The following is a 19,284-nucleotide window of genomic DNA, read 5'->3' as shown; positions in this document are numbered from 1 at the left end:
AGCCATTTTTAAAGCTTTGGGACTCCAGCGAACCACAGTGAGAGCCATTATCCACAAATGGCAAAAACATGGAACAGTGGTGAACCTTCCCAGGAGTGGCCGGCCGACCAAAATTACCCCAAGAGCGCAGAGATGACTCATCCGAGAGGTCACAAAAGACCCCAGGACAACGTCTAAAGAACTGCAGGCCTCACTTGCCTCAATTAAGGTCAGTGTTCACGACTCCACCATAAGAAAGAGACTGGGCAAAAACGGCCTGCATGGCAGATTTCCAAGACGCAAACCACTGTTAAGCAAAAAGAACATTAGGGCTCGTCTCAATTTTGCTAAGAAACATCTCAATGATTGCCAAGACTTTTGGGATAATACCTTGTGGACTGATGAGACAAAAGTTGAACTTTTTGGAAGGCAAATGTCCTGTTACATCTGGCGTAAAAGGAACACAGCATTTCAGAAAAAGAACATCATACCAACAGTAAAATATGGTGGTGGTAGTGTGATGGTCTGGGGTTGCTTTGCTGCTTCAGGACCTGGAAGGGTTGCTGTGATAGATGGAACCATGAATTCTACTGTCTACCAAAAATTCCTAAAGGAGAATGTCCAGCCATCTGTTCGTCAACTCAAGCTGAAGCGATCTTGGGTGCTGCAACAGGACAATGACCCAAAACACACCAGCAAATTTACCTCTGAATGGCTGAAGAAAAACAAAATGAAGACTTTGGAGTGGCCTAGTCAAAGTCCTGACCTGAATCCAGATGCTATGGCATGACCTTAAAAAGGCGGCTCATGCTAGAAAACCCTCAAATAAAGCTGAATTACAACAATTCTGCAAAGATGAGTGGGCCAAAATTCCTCCAGAGCGCTGTAAAAGACTCATTGCAAGTTATCGCAAACACTTGAGTGTTTGATGATCAGAAACATTTTGTGTGACAAACATGCAAAAGAATAAGAAATCAGGAAGGGGGCAAATAGTTTTTCACATCACTGTATATATATATATATATATATATATATATATATATATATATATATATATATATATATATATATATACACACACACACACTAGACGTTAAGCCCATTACAATAACAGGACCTAGAACAGTAGTGCATAAACATTAGTAGAAACAGTCTATATTAAATGGCAAGGGACCTTGACCTCATTCTGTTTCTTGTCTTCATTTTTTATGTCAAAAATATTTTTGCAAGAAGCCTAAAGTAAAATAATAATAAAAATAAAATAGAAACATATATGACAATACAGTAAGTATAATTAATTTTGCCTTAGTGTAAAATTTTGTAACAATCTGTAATACACAATATCCATCCATTTTCCAACCCGCTCAGACAGAATATTTACAAGAAATGTTGTCTATAATGAAATTTTATAGAAAAATTTCATGAGGTAAAAAAAATATACAATTTTTCCTAAATATCTTCTTCAGATATTGTGTGGAACGGCACAGTGGCGCAGTGGTAGCGCTGCTGCCTCGCAGTTAGGAGACCCGGGTTCGCTTTCCGGGTCCTCCCTGCGTGGAGTTTGCATGTTCTCCCCGTGTCTGTGTGGGTTTTCTCCGGGCGCTCCGGTTTCCTCCCACAATCCAAAGACATGCAGGTTAGGTGGATTGGCGATTCTAAATTGGCCCTAGTGTGTGCTTGGTGTGTGGGTGTGTTTGTGTGTGTCCTGCGGTGGGTTGGCACCCTGCCCAGGATTGGTTCCTGCCTTGTGCCCTGTGTTGGCTGGGATTGGCTCCAGCAGACTCCCGTGACCCTGTATTCGGATTCAGCGGGTTAGAAAATGGATGGATGGATGATAATTGCTTGTGTTTGGGAAACAGCTTAAGGCTTTGGTTATTGCAATTCTCTTGGATATGAGGTGGCATCATGCAATAACGTTCTCTCTTCACTCCCCTCTGTGCAAAAGGAAGACATACACAATTCCACCTATAACACCACTTCCAGGGTTAGCCCACCTGGACCCACCTCTTCCTCCAAGTATGCTTCAAAACCTGAATCAATGCCATCTTGGACAGCCCGATTAGAGAGCCTAAGAAAGATCTGAACTTTTAGCATTTAACATGAATTTATTTTTTAATGTCTTTTGCTTCTGTTAATATATGGGGTTGGCCATCAAGGTGTCCCAAAACACTTGCTTTGTGCTTTTGTCTTATTACAGTGGTGCAAATCAGCAGGATTCTTGTGGAGCTTTCACAATAACAAAGCAGCAAGATGTCGGAGGCATCATCCAGGTGATGGCAGTGAAGACCCAGTCCTTAAAATTCCAGGGAGTGAAATAGCAGATCCAGCTTGTTGAGAAGAAAGTATGTGAAAAAGCCAGTATCAATCTCCAGAAGGATCTTCAAATGGGTCCATCCTAGGTGTTGTTACCCCTCCACTCAGATAACAATATAGAAAGCTATCTTTTGATTTTTGAAAAGAGAGCAATATTAGGATCGCACAGAGTGGGTGCATATCCTGGCACCGTTTTTGCAGGGACTAGCTCAGGGTGCTTATTATCATGTCGACGGGCAGGCTGGCCAACAAAAACGTTGAGGTGCTGCAAAGATACGGGATTACTTTGGACCAGCAGGAAAGGACTTGCATGAGTGGTTATTTGACCCTCAGTAGCCATCACACTCGCAGGCTAAAGTCAGGAGTCAGCTCTGCCAAACAGATCACAGAGCCGGCTGCGTGTGACTTTCTGGTACAGGCCCTCCCCATTCATCTCACCCAGCTGTTCCACAGACAGGAATATAAGAGCATGGATGCCCTGGTAATAGCCCCCGAGCGCCACCATGTTGCTTTGCAAGTCGAGTATACAGAATGGCAGGCTGATCGCCATAAGTCTTGGCAGGGACGTGTTGCCACTCCTGAGTCCATACAGTGCAATATGGAAACCATGGGGTGCCTAAAGGAGAAGCACATGGCACCTCCCCACTGATACAAGTGTGGGGAATTGTGACATACCATCCACAACTGCCCCTGCTTTGGCGAGCTAATGGACAACAGTTGGGTGAAGGGAGAGAGGAACTGTTGTTTTGAGAATCCTCTGTATCTACCGTGGGATGAGGTGGTTGTATTTAATGGGCACAAGGTCTCTGCACTTATTAATTCCACCAGCAACATTTCCATCGTTCCATAGCAGAGTATGAGGGTGAAGTAAGGTTTCTGTTGCTTTCCAGCGACAAGTCTGTGAGTTAATACACAGCCGCTGACTTAGATACTGAGAAAACCTTAGAGAGGATTAAGCTCCATTTATATCAGCCAGGAAACAATGAGTAGGTCTGTTGCTTTTCTGTTACATGTCCAGAATGTCAATTGTTGGGCCCCTTGAACCCTCAGCCAGAGGCCATTAATATATATTAGTCATTGTTGATTATGGTACCTGATATCCCGAAGCTATCCCATGGAGAGTGGAGAATTCTAAAAACATTGCAAGGGAAACTTGTTGGGGTCTTTGTGTGAGTCAGCCTCCCCAGAGAAGTCTTAATGGAACAGGGGATGCTGTTTACCACGGAAATGTCCAAGAAAGTGGCCAAATTACACTGCATTAGGCATTTAACACTAGAATTACCAGAGCCTACGAAAAAACTCGTAATTCCGTCCCACCTTAAATCGCTTCTTAAATCCCTTCACACCACTCCGCCAGTGTCCTTTGTCCTCTAAATGTGCTGTGATAAAGAGAAGCTAGAAGCAGCTGGCTATTCCATCCCCCCACCAATTTAGAACGTGCACGAACTTCTCCCAGCTCATGCCTTGATTGAGTATCTGGGAGTGAAGTGGAGTTTTAGAGTGGAAATAATAAAAACAGAAACGTTTTTTATATTCTAGAAAGTACAGTGTCAGGTGCTCATTCAGTGTAATAGGAACCATAGCACAGAGAGGTGTGTACACTGCAACAAGTACATATGTCGTAAATGTAGGAAGGACGGTCCTTGGGTGCGTAGGAACTGTTAATATTTGAATGTGATGATTTTATGTAGCACGGAATGAAAATCAGCACTTCTTAGCATTGCACGATGCAAGCTGTCGTATCAATCGCCTACTGTAACTTGCTTTCTTTTTTCTTCGGTTATACAGGTAGTCTTGAATAAAAGTGCACGTGTTTTTGTTTGCGAAATGAAGTGTCTGCGTGCACTTTTCGTGGCATTACATGTGTATTTTTTGAGCATGCTCAAACACAGGAACATATGTTGGTGTAAAAGTATAACAAAACAACGGGCAGATGGGGAGTGTCTGATGATTGCATATAGCGCCGAAGTTACTGCTCTTTACCATTCTCTCCTCTGCATGTCCCGGAGTACAAAAGAAACAGTATACAGCAACATGCGGGGACTGGCAGGAACATTCAATAAAACTGAATAAAAAGAAAATCAAGTGACGGTGAGATACGAAGAAGGCAGCTTCGCCAGGGTTTGTGTCAGAACCCCGAGGGGTGGGGGCGTTAGTATGCATCGTGGTACACTGCAGGGCTATAGCGCGTCTTTATGTGAAAACAGCCGTGTCAGATGGGGTTGTATGGATTGATTCTGAATGCGACTGAGAGAATAAAAAGTGAATTAAAAAAAAACAAAGCTAACCTTAACAAGGATCATAAATTGCACCTTTAGAGGACAAAGGACACTGGCGGAGAGGTGTGAAGGGATTTAAGAATCGATTTAAGGTGGGACGGAATTACAAGTTTTTTTGTAGGTTCTGGTAATTCTAGTGTTAAAAAGCTCATTGTATCATCCTTAGACTGATGGTTTTATGGAGCAGTTTAAACATACTCTGAATAAGATGCTTTACAAGGTGGTCAGTGAGGATGGAAGAAACAGGGTTCAGCTACTTCTACTTGTACTGTTTGCCTACACAGAGGTTTCACAAGCCCCCACAGGCTTCTCTCCTTTTAAATTATTACATGGGCAACAGCCCCTTTACAGTGGATGGCCTTGCACAAGGATTCAAATCCCTGTGCGACGAGTTTCTGGATCTGCAGCCTTCGGGCTTGGTTGGGATGTGCAGTTTCACTGTTACACTCTTGGGGAACATCTTAAGGACTTTAGTGATTGTAATTCACCTCTGGGACATGAGGTGGCACCATTCAATAACGTTCTCTCTTCTTTTCTTTCTGCAGAAAGAAGGACTGACACAATTCCACCTATGACATCACTTTTGGGGTCAGCTCACCTGGACTCGCCTCTTCCTCCTAGAATGCCTCAAAACTGGCATTGATTTTTTTTTTAGCCAATTGCTTAAGCACATCAGTTTATTTACACTGGCCATTCAAGGGATACACTTTTTTTTTCAGTAACATCATACCCAGATAATGAAAACAAGCATTCACAAGGGACCTGTGGTAGAAAACATTACTTTTAAAAGTAACTTTGTTACATTACTCATTACTTACAAAAAATATGTAATTTACTTATTATAACATTTAATGTGTTACAAACAGTACATTCAATGGTTTCCCCTTGATTTGCTTTTCATTTGATCATGATACGTATGCGCTTAATCTTTTCTTCACTAGCTATCCCCAGACAGACAAAGCACATATGTGTATGATGTTACAGAAGCAAGCAGCCAATGACTTTGTGAAAAAAGGCGATACTTTTGCGTGAGGATACAACTCATTTAAGAAAAGCTTAGTTTTATAGGTACCCTTACCAGCTTTTGGCATGGAAGTAAAGGTTTCTCTTTTTGTGTCAAGCTGAATATAATTTAAACGTGCCCTTTTATTTTTTTAATTTTAAAATAAAGATCAAAAGAATGGGATACATCCGCATACTTTCAGGTGCACATGAAGAGTTATAGGCTGATGTCAGTGGCAAAGGACTGCAGCACTGGAATGAGTGGATGGGATTGAGGCTCAATCTTCTCGAATCCCGTGTTATCTGCCAAATGCACACTTCCTTTGGAATTGATAATTTGCTGGAGCTTGAGTGAAAGTGGAAAGAAAGGAGAAGCCATCAAAGTTTTGAAAACTTTGATTTATTGAAGCGTACCACCTAAGGATTAAAAAGGCTGCTTCATCTGTCCGTGTAAAGGAGACATTTGTGGATGTGCACCGCCACGGTCTATGAGCAAGTCAGCACATGTGGGTGAATAGTTCGCTCAATTGCACAAAGGAATGTGTGTATACGTGACTGGGGGATGTGTGATTTAGGTCCCTCATCAGCTGATAGTGGGGCAAAAACTGTACAAGCACTGTGAGAATTCTGTGTAGTGTCAGTTGAAGGTGGGAGAAGCAGAATCAGTTCAGGTAGTCAGTAAGAGTATTATGGATGTGAGTATGTTTTTCTGGACAAGATAGGATGGAATCCCTTTGTAGCCATGACCGTCTATTACTATTAATAGGCATTGGATTCATTTGGCACTACCTCTTTAACATTGTGTGTTGCACGGTTAATTTAATCAGATTAAAGCATGCAGAGGTTATGTTAAAAAAAGTAATCACAGAAATTTTTACCAAGTTGTTCGCAAGTATTAACAGCAATTAATCAGCGGACCTAATTTTCTGTAATACTTCAATTACATGATCCTTTCATGCCCACACAAGAAGTGTTAACATTGTGCATAAAAACAAAACAAATCTTGGCAAAACCTAACCTGCAGTATATCTTCAAAAGCTAAAACAGAGGGAGAGAAATCAAATGTATGGAGACTTCCACACTGGTAAGGGATATGTGTCAAAATGAGTTTTGGAGTACAACGTTTTTTGGGGATGACAAATGGCAGAATTTTCCCTGCCTACTCATGACCACATGACAGTTCCTCCAGATGACTCAAGAGTATGAACTTCGACTTGTTTTTCAATCTCAACCCTACCTTTTGTAAAAAAATTGATTGATTTGTATGGAATGATTACAATAGAATTATTAAAAAAAAAAAAAGAGTATGAACTTCTGCTTTTACAAAGAAGTATTGAATGCACCTAAAGAAAACTACAAACAGTGATGTCCAACAGGTCCCCAGAAGGTCACAACCAGAATGTGGAGCACCTCTTCCAGGCAGTTGATTATAACATCAAATGAAAGGAGGCCAGCTCAAAGCATTGATGTTGGCACCAGGAGGGAAAAAGCTCTGCCTTGAATTGAATAAGAGGGTGTCTTATGTAAACAGCATCCATAGCCCAGCTAAGAGAAAGAGGATTTCAAAAGCTGCTCTTGATTCATCCTGTGTCAACACAAAACAAATAGTGGAACTGATTGTCTAATACAACTCCTAGGATTCACACCCCAATGGAGAACCTGCTGCATGCCGTTAAGTATCACAAAAATGAAAGAATGCATGGCACTGCAATAAGATGCCTCATTTTTCAACAGTCTTACCTATAATAATTTGGCTTAAAGGGCCCATTTTTATTTAAGCCCAGGTACTTTGCTTGCTCATCCGTGAGTTCGGTCAGGTGTGCGTCAAATGTTGGAAGGTGAAGGCTTGCTACGTATTCATCTAAAAGGCAAATGAAAAGAAAATCAATCTAAAAATTTTGATTGAATTCTGATTTATAATACTTGAGGATATTTTGCACTGCTCTCATGATTTGGGGTAGATTAAATACTTTGTCAAACAAACCACTTAATTTTTCATTTTAATGCATTTATTTCCAAAGTATGTAGAAAATACTTTCCACTTTGTGGTTACGAGACAGATTACTAAGATTGTTTGAACTAGTCTATACCCACATTGAGTTGTTTCTCCTCTTCTCCAGCAAATTCCATCCACTTTCAATAGTTAGGGACTCCACGAGAGATTAAAACAAACCTTCTTAATACATTCATATATAATTCAACTTACATTTCTTCTCAGTCATTTTACAAATTCATGCCCAAACTACATCAGCCTGCTTCTCCACACCTTAATATTTATTGTCTCCACAAAAATGTTCTGTTCATTTTTTTCTGCTTTGCCCTTGTTTCCTCCCTGTACCTAAACTAAAAATATCTATATGGTCAAATTACTCTTCTCCCCAATTTGCTATATATTCTTTCTTCTTCAGCAGCAGCCTCCAATCCCACAACCACAGATATCCTATACAGCTACATATATTATTTACATAAAATACAGTTTTCAGACAGATTTCAAAGTGAAACATCTCACAATTTTGTTTACACTCAATATTTGGCCCAAAATCCAAAACTTTGTGATTTTTTTCCAACATAACTTCACTGATAGCTACATTTTCAACAATCAACCCAGTACAATAATAAAACATACTGTGGACAAAAATCACATTTGCAAATCACAAACTACTTTTCACACAACTATGCGACTGATGATCCAACCAGGAGAATGACAATGATTATTAGAGATCAATTATGGCACACTTCCACAGTCTCCACATAACACTTTTAACAATTACGGTATACCTCACAGGCTTCCTTACATTGCCCATATATTCACTTTAGACTTTCACCTTGTTTTTTCCTGCTAGGAATTTATACTCTTTCAATTTTCATTTTATTCTAACCCAAAGTACAAAAACAATGGCATGCTTATACAGCATCATGCACAAAAAAAGAGCTGTGGTGACAAATCTTCATTATTCACTTCTGTTGTCTTCACTACTATTTGTGTCTCTTCATAGATAAATAATGTGACACTCACTACACATTCATCCCACAAAACATTCCATGTCAGTTTTAAGCAACCTGTCAAATGCATTTTGCATATTTGCAAAACGGAAAATTAAAATGCTCATAAAAGGACAACAAATAAAAAAAACGAGAGACTAGTGAAATTTAGTTTGGTTTCAATGCAAACAAAGAAAAATGGGCAGAATCTTCTCCATAATACACAACAAGAAAAATTTCAGATCTTTTGGAAAAAATATCTAAAAAGGCATCTGTTTAATTGAATTTTGTTTAAAAAGACATAGGACAAAATAAGAGAAAACGTTGAAGGAATTATATAATTTCTCTGGGCAGAAATATATTTGAAAAAGTAAAAAAAGACAACTGAAAAATAATGGAGATAGGGCAAAATATTCAGATATGAATCTTTATTTCTGAGATCTTTTACTAAATTGTTTAAACATGTGAGCACTTTGTTTGTCACAGTGCCCATGCAAGCATACACAAGGGTGTTACATAAAGCATATTGCTCTTCTTGCAGCTACAGCATTAATCCCAATGAAAAACCTTACTGAAAGAAAACATTAACTACTGCACGAAGATAGTACTTATTTCTGTAGAGCTGTTCTCTTACTGAACAAATTAAACAGTACTGTAGAGAGAAAGTAGAGGAAATATGAATCCTGAAGGACTGCTTTCCTGTCCTTATGGGTTTTGCAGATTGTTAAGCTTACTGTCCTTGGCATTCACAACTTTCCATCACAACCTGTCCCTTGAAACAATTTTTTGCTAGTTTATACCCAAGAGGATAATCTGAACATGGCAAATTTTTGCTGCCCAAGTAGTTTTCCAGAAGAGAAACAAACATGTTAAGTAGCTACCCATACCAATTATTTGCAGCCTAGACACAATTGTACTTTAACTAACATTTACTGTATAAACCACAAATATGGTTAGGTAGAGGATATATATTTTTCATATTAAAAAGATTCTACTAGTTTAACTCTTAAAATGACATATTAGCTGTGAGTTATTAAATACACTTTAACTAATTAGCACCAAATAATGATTTAGAAGTTGCTTTAAAAAGAGAAAACATATACTGCATTAAGGATTGAAATTCAGTTTTCATTCTGAGGCATTCTATTGCTCAAAAATTACAAGTATAACCTCACAAACCTACTCACAGTTACAATAAAAGAGTATATTCCTAATGCAGTAAATGAGCTTTGCTATAAAATCAAGTTTGTACAGAATGAATGTATTGTTTCAGGAGACATACCCATTTTCTTGGGTAACAGATAAACATCTTGCTTATATCGACCCTCTGGTGCATTGTAAAGCTCTATTAAAGCCAATGCCTAGGAAACAAAAAAATATAATAAACAAGCTGTCAGGATAGCCAGAGCACAAATGAGACTTATGTAATTCATAATATTAGCTGGAAATCACTCCGCACCATGTACTGTACTATCAACTATTACAAATGATTATGTGGCTGAACAATATGTCAGTTTTGTACAAAAAAAGCTGATAATAAAAGTAAGATACTGTTAAACCATCCTGAAAATTAAAATGCAATAGTATTTTCCTGTGACAGGCACAGTCCAATTTGTGCCGAATAATTAAGAAGTAATTACATTTCTGCAAATGAAGAGCTTTAAAATGCTATTATTTATGACATAGCCAGTACAAACCTGAGTTGTGGCTGTGATAGAAAGCACAAAGGTGGGAACTGTGGAGCAGCTGAGATTGAGTAGACGGCCCTATAAATGAGAGAGTCAATGTTAATCTGAGATAATCTTATTGTTTTAACTTTGATACATTTAGTATAAAAAGTACAGCTGTGGTACCATCTGTTCTATATATCCAACTATTTATATGTGCTGCAAATATGTACTGAAGAAAAAACTCAAGTCAATGTACCTTCTGTAAAGATGTTTATTTTTTAAAAATTAGAATTGGGAGTATGAAATTGCAAAGGAACTGGCAATGGAAAAAACTAAATGCAGCAGTTTTGAGTGAAATTTCATATTAGGGGTGCTAAATACATTATTATATTCTTTGGTCAGGTGGTGTAATTACCTCCGCCAGAAGAACTATTCTTTTTCCATCTGGCCAAATTACATGGTCCACTTGTGACCTCACACGCTCCCAGGTCAACTCTGGAGTGCGAAGACTAGCCTAAAAAAATTAAATAATTAAAAGCAACAAACCAACAAAATTCAAAACTGTAAAAATACATAATAAAAATACACAATTCTCTCTTAGACAATTGGTCAATAATTCTCAAAATAGCCCAATCTAGTTCAGGGTTGTGGGGATCTAGATCCTTTCCTGAAAGAGTGAATAAAGCAAGAAAGGAGAGAGCCAGCCCATTGCAAGGTACACACATACTTCCAGTTACATTTAAAATCACCCATTAACCTCATATGCATATGTTTGAGGATATGTGAGAAAAAACAGAATATATGGAGAATAATCCATGCAGGCATATGAAGAATGTGTTTAACTTTACATAGAAAACAATCAGGCATAGGACACTGGATGCTGCGCTACCATACTGCCCCAAAGAGTTACATACAGTTATAAGGGTAGCTATACTGGTTAGATTTAATGGCTGTCCAACACTCACATAAAATCTTAATATAATAAGTGAAGCATCAGTTTTTGGTAACACTTTACTTTAGGTACTGAAAAATGCATCTACTACTCATTTACTGCTATGTACGAAGACCTTCACAAAGGCTTCTTTTTCTCAACATATAACTTACAAAGCATAAAAGTATTTACTCATCACTGCAATTTGGAATGGTCAAAGGTGGCCTAAATGAAAAATGTTTCTCTTGAAATTACAAACTTCAGCATCCTACTGTATAAAACTAATTTTACTAGATTATCAAAGGCTTGTAACAAGTCACATTGCAGAGAGATGAACATGTACTTTACTGATGCTTTTTGTTACCAAGACCAAAAGAAGCCATTGTTAAGGTTTTGTTACATAACAGTAAATCAGATACAGATGCATTTTGCAGTAACTAAACTGTTACCCTTAAAAAACAAACAAACAAAAAAAAATTATTTCTCCCAGAAGCTTAGTTTATCACTTTTACTTAAAACTTCTTACAATATTACGGCCTGCTTGGTTTGCCAGCAGTACTTCTAGAAAAAGAATGGGTAAAAATATATCTAAAAAGTATAGCAGTAGTACTGAATAACTGTAGAAACAAAACTCAAAATATATTGAACTTTACAAGTTATATTTACGTAAGTGATTTCTCTTCAATCATTCGTACTATGCCTTCTGTAGGTATAAGCTATGCTACTTTACTGATTGCCTCAGTCTAGGATATGACCAATGAAAAATGAGTAATGGAAATTCCAGGACAGATTTAAAGATTTCCTATTGAATAAGCTATAATTAATTTATTTAGTGCACCCCGACAGCTACTGCTTATTCCATCTTTCAGGTAGTAGTACTGGACTGGTTTTGGTCATCTGCACATGCCTTTTTTGTTTTATGTTTTAGTGATCACATGTGCAATAGAAAAACTTCTCTAAATTTCATTAGTTTATCTAAATTGGTATTTTACAAGAATATTTGTAAACGTTTTTGTTTAAGTGTACTAAAAAGACCAGATATAGGTCATGTTTATTAAAGGCTCCGACAGAAAAAGACAGAATACATATTTAGAAATTCTTTTCAGAGGGAGCATTTGTTATTTTATTGTAACACTGTCAGAACAATATACATGCACACTGCTTTGAACTGAAAATTACGTGTTAAGATTACAGCATACTTGATCTTAGCATTTTTTTTTTTAATTGAATGTATTAAGTACAATTCCAATACAAACACGTTAAACTAAATTCAATTCAACACCCACCCAAGAGAAAGAGAGGAAGGCCAACAGCCAGAGTAAAACTTTAACAGTAGAAAATATGGAGGAGAATCTCTTTCCCCAATATAAAAGCTTATTCTAAAATGTTATTAATTATATCCCGCCAGGTTTAAAAAACATTTTGAACAGATCCACTAAACGAGAATTAGATTTTTTCCAATTTTTAAATAATACACTGGTTCCATATTTGGAGTGAATGGAGGACAATTGGGTTGTTAGTATATTGACAATAACTTGTATTTACTGGGGCACAAAGCAAGGAATATAGAGAAGATATACTGCAGGATTTTATTTCTATTACAGACCAAGCCTGTGTGTGTTTTTATAGCTTGTATATTTGCTGCCCAACAGTAAAACTGAAAGTTAGGTAGAACCATCTAAGATGATAAAAGGGAAGGTGTCCAATTTAATGTTGTGTGCTAGAGAGTTCACTGGAAAAAGCAAAAAAAAGTTGAGGACAGATATCTTTTGAAATTTTGCTAGTGCTGTTAGGACTACAGTCACAGTATTTTGTGAATCTGATATATACAGTACCATATCACAGCATATAGTGATATTTTCTGTTCTAGTCTTTCTCTGATAGTCCCCTTTATCTCTGATAAATTTCGAAAGTAAACAGCCAATGGCTCAGTAGTGATTACAAACAGCAGTGGTGATGAGGGCATCCTTGTCTAGTACTATGTTCTAGTTTGAAGTAGTCTGAAATAATGTTGTTAATATAAACAAGAAGCTTCTGGTCTGGCATATAGTAGATTGACTCATGCACATATGTTTAGGCCAAACCCGAATTTGTGCAATATAGTGAATGGGTAGTCCCATTCAACCATATCAAATGTTTCCAGAGATAATAAGATCTCCTGGGTGTTATTAAACTTTGTGGGAGAATATATTACATTAACCAGGCGTTGAAGACTGGAAGTGTCTGCCTTTAATAAATCCGGCTTGGTCTTGTGATATTACTGAATGAAGCACCTTCTTACTAGAACTTTGGAAAGTATCTTAACATCATTATTCAGAAGTGGGATTTGTCTGTATGATGCACATTGTAACAAGTCCTTACTTTTCTTAGGAAAGACAGTAATTAATGCTTGGTATATTCTTGTATAAATATTGCTCATAAAAGGGGAGCTAACTTGATTGAAAATTTTTTATTAAATTTGGCAGGGTAATCATCAGGGCCTGCTACTTTCCAACTCTGAAGTGAGTTTATAGCGACTAGTAATTCTGAGAGTGTCAGAGGTATATCCAATTCCTCTGCAATGAGAGTATCTAGTTGTGGTATCTATAATGCATCGAAAAACATATTAGACTATGTCATGTCTTCTTTAAACTTTTTTTAAACTGAATACAATATAAGGACTTATGGTAGTCTCTAAATGCGTGTGTTATATTTCTATGGTTAATTATTTTGTCTCTCTCAGTGTTGGTAATTACTGGCATTGCATTACGAACTTCCTGCTTGTGGACTTGCTGAGCTAAAACCTTACATTGCTTACTCTTTGTGATCATAGTAATGACATCACGATTTAAAAATGAGTCGTCAAAAGTTTGAGTTCTGATTGCAAAGCCTGTCTTTTCCTGTTAAGTGCCTCTTTAGGGAACCTGGCGTGCTCTTCATCTATTGTGGTAATTTCACTGATTAACTCTGATGCCTTCTAAGTTTGCGATTTATTTTTGTGGGAGAGATATGAAATAATCTGTTCTCTTAAAAATGCCTTCAGAGTTTCACTGAGTACTCCTGCAGAGACCTTAGAGGATGTATTTGTCTAAAAAAAAAAAAAAAATCAGTTTGCTTGGATATAAATTCTGTATAGTTCTCATCAGCTAATAACAGGGGGTTTAAGATGCCAGCTGCGAGATGAGTGTGTGGGGCAAGATGATTTGAGCTTCATGATCAGAAGTGAGTGGACAAAGATAACAATAGCGTTGTACTTGATCGTGGGCAAAAAATTGTTAGCATTGATCTTAGCATTGACAATGAACATTTTGTGACATTTATCTGTGACTTTTTTTGTTATAACCAAGCAGCAAGAGTTTTTTTCTCCAGTAATATTGCTGTTTTTTGTTTTCCACTTCTTCAGTGTCTACTGGCCATATTGTAATTACAATATTAACCACTTATTCATACAGCCATATTTCAGACTTGTTTGTGTAAGCTGCAGTTAACCCACAAGTCAATCAAAAGCAATAATGGTATTTTTACATACCCAAGGGTGCCTTTCTTTCTAATAAAAGTTTTCATGTTGTCTGCTCTCTTTCTTATTAAAATGAGATTTGCACCCATATACGCAGAGGCGAGCAGCATGTCACAACTGAGTGAATCTGCTTTTAAAGACTTTCTCACTTACATCAAATTACTTACAGTGTAAGGCTCAATACCACTGGAATAGCCAATTTTCATCCCATTCTAATGATGTATAGTTATATATGATGGGCCGTTCATATTAAATGCCACCGTTATCCATAACAGACAGAATAAAAACAGCTTTTTAGACAGAATAAGAATGGCTTCTTCAACAGCTCATCTTTATGCATTATGATGTACAAACCTTAAGTCAGATTCTGATCACAGTTTTAATTTTAATGAATTTGACACGTTTGCCGAAGGACTCAATGCTATTGATTTGTAAGTATTGCTCATAAAATAAGTTTGAAGCATTGGGGTGTACAGTTTTACAGTTCAAGAGTCAAAGGTTCAACTACTACACCTAGATGCTGTTGTCTGCATGTCAGTTTCATAGTGTAAAAAGACGTTTCAGCTAGTGACTTGTTCATGGTATAATATCACTTAACTTTCACAGTGTCCTAGTTAAACGTATGTCCAGTGGAACTTGTACATGTAAAGCAGAGACCACATGTCTTTCCTTCTGACAGCACTGTGATGTTCCTGTATACATGTTGTAAGTCTATTAGATGTTTGTCCCACATACCACTGGGCATGCATTGCATGGAATGCTGTAAACTGTGTTTCTTGTCTCTGTGGTCAATTTTTTGCTTTTAGCATTGAGAAGGACAGTCTGTAAAGTATTATCGGTTTGCCCACTATCACACATTTAACTAGGACACTGCAAAAGTAAAATTCAGGGCCAATATTAAGAGTGCAAGAGTGCTGGCTGAATCTTGGTTCTTTAACGAAAACACCATTAACCTAACCAAGACTTGAACCCAGCATATGCATTCTTATAAAGAAGAATATCTAAATAATAAAAAAGACTTTATGACCAACACCTTCTGAACCCCACCCACCCCTTAAAACCTTTCCCTTTACCTACTATATATTGTCTTTGGTTCCTATATGTCCTTTTCCTCTGACTATCTACCTGGTAGGTTGTTGAAAGCTTAGGAATAAATAACTATTTTAGGGTACATGACTTGTTTTCTCCCTTTGTGGATCTCTAGCTACAAACATGCAAACCATATCACAGACATTAACTTCCATATGTGTATGTATGTATGCACATATTAGAAATTTCAGCAAATTACTGTTTCTACAATACCACCTTGTCACCTTTTATCTATTCACCTATCTAGTATTTAAAAATAAAAGTTCTCAAATCTGATTGTATTGTAAAAAAAGAAAACAGTCATAAAGAGATTTATTCACATCTGTGTGATTGTTTTTTTCACCTTATAGATTCTGCTGTTATAAGACACCACTTAGGCTATAAGTCTGATACAAATATCTTTTAAAGAGGAAAGTGGGACTGCAGTTGGGATAAGAATGGAACCTTTGGTGGGTCTGGGAGGAAGCGGGTAGGAGCGGATGTACACGGAATAAAATTTTGCCGGTACTTGCCAGGAGCAGGACTGTGCCGACCACTACATTATACCTAAGAAATTCCACTTTATTATTATGAGAACATGTGCGCGAACACAATTATAAAGGATGCACTTTTACCATTCATGTAACATGAGAATCCTGGGGAACCTAAAACACGTTCGTGTCTCTATTAAGTTGCAAGTATTCCTCTCTGTGTCAATTGGTTAGTCAAAGATCTGAAAATTTCAGATGTATAACTTATTTATACAAACATATAACTTATTTATATTGTATGCAAGTAATCCTTTTTGTACCATGAAAACATTAACTTATTAGCTAAAGTTTTCAATAATGATCCATAGTATATTTAAAAAATATACTTTGAAATAATGTGTTTTAACTGAGATTTTAAAGAAACAAGGCAATCGTTTGAAACAGTTTTTTTTTTTAATTTGAACTTCACAAATATTTGATTAAAGCAAAAAAAGGACTGATGCTTTCTTACCACATCAATTTCAGTATTGGAATGTCCCATGTTGCAGACAATGCAGCCATTCTTCATACGGTCCAAGTATTCCCGTACCACAACATTTTTATTACCTAAAAGAAAAAAAAAAATCCACAGATAAAATTTATCAAGTTACAACTTTTCTCATAACTTTCACTTTTTGTAACTGTGCTGTACAGTTACAAATGTTTACAATTCTATCTTTGAATTATTTGTCAAAAGCTATTTTAAACATTGCCTGTAGGAGTTACTCATGTTCAACAACCTAGTTCATCTATTCTCTAAATTAAGCATGCTGCATCTATCCATATCAACTTGGTAATTTTTCATCCCTTCAGACGTATCACAAGAAATAAAATTGCCTCAATGTAATTCACAATTTCTAGTTCATGATAATGGAGTAAACATTATGCTGTCTTTACAGAAACACACAGTCTGATAATAGGTTTAAATAACTCTCACACATATTGGATTTCATTGGTATTCTTCTTATAGAGACTAATTTGACAATTTTGCATTCCTAAATTTCAATGATTTATGCATAGATATTTCATGCAGAAAAATGCAAAAAAAATATATATTCATTTAAAACTGCCACAGGAGCAAAAACATGGTTTACATCCAGTTTAGAAAAAACATATAGGGATGCCTCATTACTGCTAGGTTTAGGTGGTGGAATTAACCTTAGAACAGCAACTTCTTAATCAAAACAAAAAAATAATTAGATTAAGGCACTAAAGGAAAAAAATGTGCAGCTATGTGAAAAAGGAACATCAGTAAAAATGGGCAACACAGTGCAAATTTATAACAGATATGTGATCTCCAGTATGTTTGAAACTAATTTATGACACAACAGAATACTTGTTGCTTATAAGCACTGTATATACTGAAGATGCCTTCAGGAAATTAGACCATTTCAGGACTCAGAAACCATTTCACTGTATATTTTTGTTTCTTTTAACTTGTTATTGTCTTTTTAAGGGTGGCTGGCAGGGTTCCAGGATCAGAAAAGCATTATTAGTGTTTTTGTCACCACAAACATATTTATGGACTATAACAACTGTAACCCTACATAAATATACCTCAAGAAATATAAGCATGACCAATGGAAGCTCTAAACAACAGTCAAAAGTTTTTTCGCCCTATATAAACAAAATTTGCTTACGAGCAACTGAGTGCTTTGCACATCAATAAAGGTTAACATATTGTTTAGAGACTAGGTTCTACTTAAATGTGCTGCTTTTACCTGTACAGGTGATAACAATGTCCACCTGTCTAATGACTTCATTTAGCTTCACCAGCCGAAAACCATCCATACTGAAAGAGAGAGAGACCTGAAATGCTGCACTATATTGAATATGGAAGAAAAATAACTTTTACATTACAAACAGCCATACACATCAGCAGATATGCCTCACACTTAAACTTATTTCTCAATGGGGATAATAACATTAGATTTTCATTTTAAGTGAACTGCACCCACAACCAAAATGTTTAACAGACAACACTCTGTAAATCTGTACTAAGACAATGCCTATTTGAAATCAAACTCAAGAAGCATTAGGACTAATACAAGCTTACCAGGCCTGCAGGGCACAAATAGGGTCAATCTCTGTGACATACACAATTGATCCCATTGCCTTCAGGGCTGCACAACAACCTTTGCCCACCTGCAGAAGAAAAAATGAAATTCCAAGTTTAAAATATTGTTGAAGCTGCCTTGAATTATATGTCACAACTAGACATTAAGCCCGTTACAATAACGTGTGCTAGAACAGCAGTGCATAAACATTAGTAGGAACAGTCTATATTAAATGGCAAGGGACCTTGTATGTGGCTGTAATATGCGTCACTGTATTGTGTGCCTTTAATTTTCTCTCTCAGTAATACTGGTTTGTATTTCCCTAAAATGCCTGTAAATTTTGTCTGACAGTAATACAGTGGAACAGAAGTAATTTCCCCCATAGGATTGTATGTAAATACAATTAATCCGTTCTAGACTGTATTAACTGTATGTAAATTTGTGTATTTTTTAAGTTTTTAAGTACTAATATAGTTAATTATACCATTGAATGCACAGTGCAATAGCAAACTAAATCTAAAAACATTGAATAACACTAAGAAAACCTTGAACAAGAGAGAAAACTAACACTGCAAGAGTTCGCGCTATAGCCTTACAAGCCGCTCGCTAAAAACACTTTTTTTAATGAGTTTTAAGCACAGGGAAAAAAATGAACATTTGAAAAATCCGGAATTTAATAAACAACCAAGAAAAGTAACATTGCAACAATGCACACGCATGAGTGTGTGTGTGTCTCTCTTAAGCGCGCGCCTCTGTGCCTGTGTGCACCTGTCTGGCGCGCGCATGCATGTGTGGGTCTGTCTGTGTAGCGCGTGCCTGTCTGACGCGCACCTGTCTGTCTGTGTGTGTCTGGCGCGTGCCTGCCTGTGTCTGTCTGTCACCTGTCTGTCTGTGTGTGTCTGGCGCTGCCTGTCTGTCTGTCTGTCTGTCTGTCTGTCTGTCTGTCTGTCTGTCTGTCTGTCTCGCGCCTATGTGTC

At 37.1% G+C, this 19,284-nt stretch overlaps 1 protein-coding gene across 2 annotated transcripts in view; it reads right to left on the bottom strand.

Moving 5' to 3' along the window:
- Positions 1 to 19,284, bottom strand: part of ahcyl2b (adenosylhomocysteinase like 2b) — a 179,518-nt gene that overhangs the window by 4,299 nt on the left and 155,935 nt on the right. Inside the window, exons 10-16 of one of the 2 annotated variants that reach the window (XM_039760982.1) lie at positions 18,307 to 18,395; positions 17,972 to 18,042; positions 16,723 to 16,817; positions 10,641 to 10,739; positions 10,253 to 10,321; positions 9,838 to 9,916; positions 7,314 to 7,434 (exon numbers count right to left, since the gene is read on the bottom strand). In XM_039760982.1, coding sequence (XP_039616916.1) covers positions 7,314 to 7,434; positions 9,838 to 9,916; positions 10,253 to 10,321; positions 10,641 to 10,739; positions 16,723 to 16,817; positions 17,972 to 18,042; positions 18,307 to 18,395 — 623 coding nt within the window. Of the gene's footprint in view, positions 1 to 7,309; positions 7,435 to 9,837; positions 9,917 to 10,252; positions 10,322 to 10,640; positions 10,740 to 16,722; positions 16,818 to 17,971; positions 18,043 to 18,306; positions 18,396 to 19,284 lie in introns of those variants that run through there. The other variant, XM_039760983.1, reaches the window with a different exon arrangement.

Source organism: Polypterus senegalus, chromosome 8 (assembly GCF_016835505.1).
Source record: "Polypterus senegalus isolate Bchr_013 chromosome 8, ASM1683550v1, whole genome shotgun sequence".
Classification (NCBI taxonomy): domain Eukaryota; kingdom Metazoa; phylum Chordata; class Cladistia; order Polypteriformes; family Polypteridae; genus Polypterus; species Polypterus senegalus.
Note: the sequence above shows the minus strand (reverse complement) of the source record. Positions and strands in the feature narration are given on the sequence as shown.